Consider the following 3,569-nt stretch of genomic DNA (forward strand, 5'->3'; position numbering starts at 1 on the left):
AAACCCAATCAACCCTTACAGCAAATTGTACGACGAATAGCTGAAATGGAAAATAATACAATTGTTATTAAGGCTTCGCTGGAAACTGAATTCAAAATTGATCTCAAATCAGAGCATCACGCTGGGCCTCTTATTGCACGTTGTAGTAATCCTCAATACAAATTAATAAGACGTGGAAATGTGACGCTAAAGGCAGGCAGCAATGCAAATTGCTGCTGTGGCTAAAGTTGTGGGAAAATCGTTCTTATAGAAAACATACCATATTGTTTGCAGATAAAGAGTTTCGTAATTATAGGACGAAAATTTCTTCATCGAGATGACGTTTATAAACAACCTTGCAATTCTTCATTAATTGGGATATATGCAATACATACACTATCAGAATTACAAATATGACTTTTACAAACAGTTGTTATGAAGTATGTCAAACTTTCACTTGCAGAAAACAATTTTGCTGTATTTCCTTTATTGCATACTAACATGTAAATGCCATTTAAATATAGATTTGCAAGAATAATGTCATCACCGGAGAATAATTATTATGCCATCCTCGAGTTCTCCGATGGATTGCAAGTAATACCAAGCAATTGGTTAATTGATGACATGTCAATGGCTCGATGATCCAATTTCACTAACGTACAGCGCTACGAGAAGGCTATTCGGAACATGGATCCACCTGAGGAATCATGGACGAAACTTCCAATTATAGCAATAATAGCCAAGGACTGTAAGTATAAATTCTTCGTAATAATTTATGCAATACATTATACATTTTTTGTAAGAATGTACTTCGCATGTATATGTTTTCTTCTTCTTTAACACACACATTTTTTATTGCTAAAATAATCACATATTTTCTATGATGGTTTTCGGGTTAAGAGTGCGTATCTGCATCACTACAATGCCGACGTTTCACAAACTTATAAAATGTAAAATGACAATTCCTTAAAACGCGGAAGCTTTAAATATTTCAAATGCATATATTTTTTATGTATATTAAATACTTGTATAATTAATTATTATTTATAGCATAATTATAATATTTGTTTAATAAATTATTATTTATAGCATCATTTGAGAAAGCTAAGGCCAAGCTGAAAGATGCTAAATTATTAACGGATTTTGATAAGGATTCAGACGTAAGAGCGGACATGTTAAAGCGATCTAGAAAAAGGAGAGCACGAGTCAGCATCAGCAGTTGCGACGAGCAGGAATTCGATGGAACACAAATTCAATTAGACCCTTTTCCCAATCCTCCTCAAACCATCAATTCAAAGAATATTTTGATTAACACTTATAAGGGAAAGAAAGAGAAAGGTAATAATTCAGAGTAAAAAATACAATTTTGTCAGATTTACGCAGAAATGTTATAAATATTAATCGCAGGTTAATTACTAATTTTATTTAAAGTTAGTAAATTGCCCGACAAGATTCCTTATTCTGAAGTTATACTGTACAATTTTGTAGTATTTTAAGAACATAAAATATAGATGCTTTTTATTTATTATTAAAAATTCCTATTATTCCTTCGAAAATGATGTTTTATTTTAATTTCCAGCTGTTTTAAAAAATGGTAATCAACGCTTGACCGTAACTGATACAATGCCGCAGATAACAAACGATATAGCCTTCAGTAAATCTTGTATCTCACAAAGCATGCCAGTGAAAAAAAGTACAGAGAATTATTTTTATTCTTAAAACAAACTTCTTTATTGGCTTTATATGTTTTTTCTGTTTTTGTTTCATTACAAAATTGCCGACAAATGAACCGAGTTATGCATCCAACAGCAGAAGTGTCAATTTGCAGCAGGATGCATTATTGAATAAATATACGAAAGAAAAAATGCAGAATTTGTAGGAAACAAAAATAAGCCTGATACCGTTGTACGCCACATTTATTCTCATGCAACTGAAAATGAAGCTACAAATGTAATGACACAACCAACTTTGGCTATTGATAATAGTATTATTTTTTAATTTCCCGAATTCGAACAACAAAAAGGAAATGCATCTGCTTTGAGAGAACATTCGCCAAGTCATACATCATTTAATGATCAAAGTAAGCAAATTTATATTTCATTAAAATTCATCTTTTCTTTGCATTGAAGAAATTTGTTACATTGTTCTTTTTATTATAGGTTTGAACGCGTTTCAACGCTTCGTCGTGAGAACATTAACTAACATAAAATTTGATATTCAGAATTTGTAAAGGGAAGTAAAAACAATTAAGAAAGAATTATTTGCAGCATTGAATCAGAAATTGGAACAGGTTCAATTAGAGGAAAAGAAGGAGAATGTACTGATAAATCTTTCTCTCAAGGCTATTGATAACGATTTATGGGAATTGGAAGAAAATTTGACAAACAGGGAATTCAGAAGTCAAGTTATAAAGGAGCTTCAGCAAACCGGTGGGAATACCTTCAAAAAGATGTCCATCCAGTTAATACGTAAATTGTTTTCTGACGATTTGGCAGAAAAATTTAGTTGGATTGGTGGCAAAAAGAAAGAAGTTTTTTTGGACTTGCGTATTTGTAAAGTAATTCTGTGTAAGTTTCCTACTTTATAGTGTACTACCTGATAAAAAAATTCTGTATAATTATACAAATATGAATCGATTTTGGCATTTTTGGCCTAGAATAATAATATGTAAGAACATGCAATCTATATAAAAATGATATCTAGTATTTGTATAATCATAATTTCTATTATATAATTATGCATAATTATTCCTGGCTAAGATCCATACATATTTTTAACATAATTGTGCATAATGTTTAATTATGTATAATTTTTTCCTGTGCCATCCTTAAAATAATACGACTTATTTAGAAAATTATATAATTTTCTGATGTGGTCGGTAAACAGTTTACAGATGCAACCGAGGATGACATTGCTACATCAATAAAAACTTGGCTAGCGCACGCCAAAGAACGCGCATCTAAACAAAAGCCCAATAATAATGAGAATGCGGTTTAGTCCTTTTTTAAAAATATTATTAAGTGTTTCGTTTATAATTTTCAAAGAAAAATAGCTGATTTTGTTTTATATTTTTACGATATTTAGACTGTGATACCGATGTTCGAATTTTGATAGGTTTTGCATATATAAATATTATTAAAAGTATATATACATATGATTTAATTCATACATATATTTTAATTTTGTTCAAAAGTTAACAGCTAGTACTGTGTTACTTAATAAATATAGTGCAATGTGTATAACCATTGTTATATTTTAAACGCTTGCAATAAATGAATAAAATAATTATAATTATTACCATTATAGTATTATACGTAATTATTTATATTATTTTTTATTAAATGTATAATAAATTAGTATATATATATTCGGGCATATTTAGAGAATATTCTATATACATATATTTGATAAAAAATAAATAAATAAATAAATATATATATATATATATTGTGACGCCGCAGTCCGCTGCGGCGAGGCAGCGTCCCGCCGCCGTCACAAGGCGCGGGTTCGCGCCCCTTTTGCCGGACCGACAGCTGCATCGTTAAGAGCGAGACCGAGATCTCCGGGAGGCCCGAATTTAAATCGACGTA

The 3,569-nt window shown here is 30.7% G+C and overlaps 1 protein-coding gene across 1 annotated transcript in view; it reads left to right on the plus strand.

The window, feature by feature from the left end:
- Positions 1 to 666: 666 nt before the first annotated feature.
- Positions 667 to 3,569, plus strand: part of LOC105447804 — a 16,342-nt gene continuing 13,439 nt past the window's right edge. The window contains exons 1-3 of the mRNA XM_011686011.1: positions 667 to 727; positions 1,069 to 1,330; positions 1,774 to 1,815. Coding sequence (XP_011684313.1) covers positions 667 to 727; positions 1,069 to 1,330; positions 1,774 to 1,815 — 365 coding nt within the window. The remainder of the gene's footprint in view (positions 728 to 1,068; positions 1,331 to 1,773; positions 1,816 to 3,569) is intronic.

Source organism: Wasmannia auropunctata, unplaced genomic scaffold (assembly GCF_000956235.1).
Source record: "Wasmannia auropunctata unplaced genomic scaffold, wasmannia.A_1.0 LD336092.1, whole genome shotgun sequence".
In the NCBI taxonomy this organism is placed as follows: domain Eukaryota; kingdom Metazoa; phylum Arthropoda; class Insecta; order Hymenoptera; family Formicidae; genus Wasmannia; species Wasmannia auropunctata.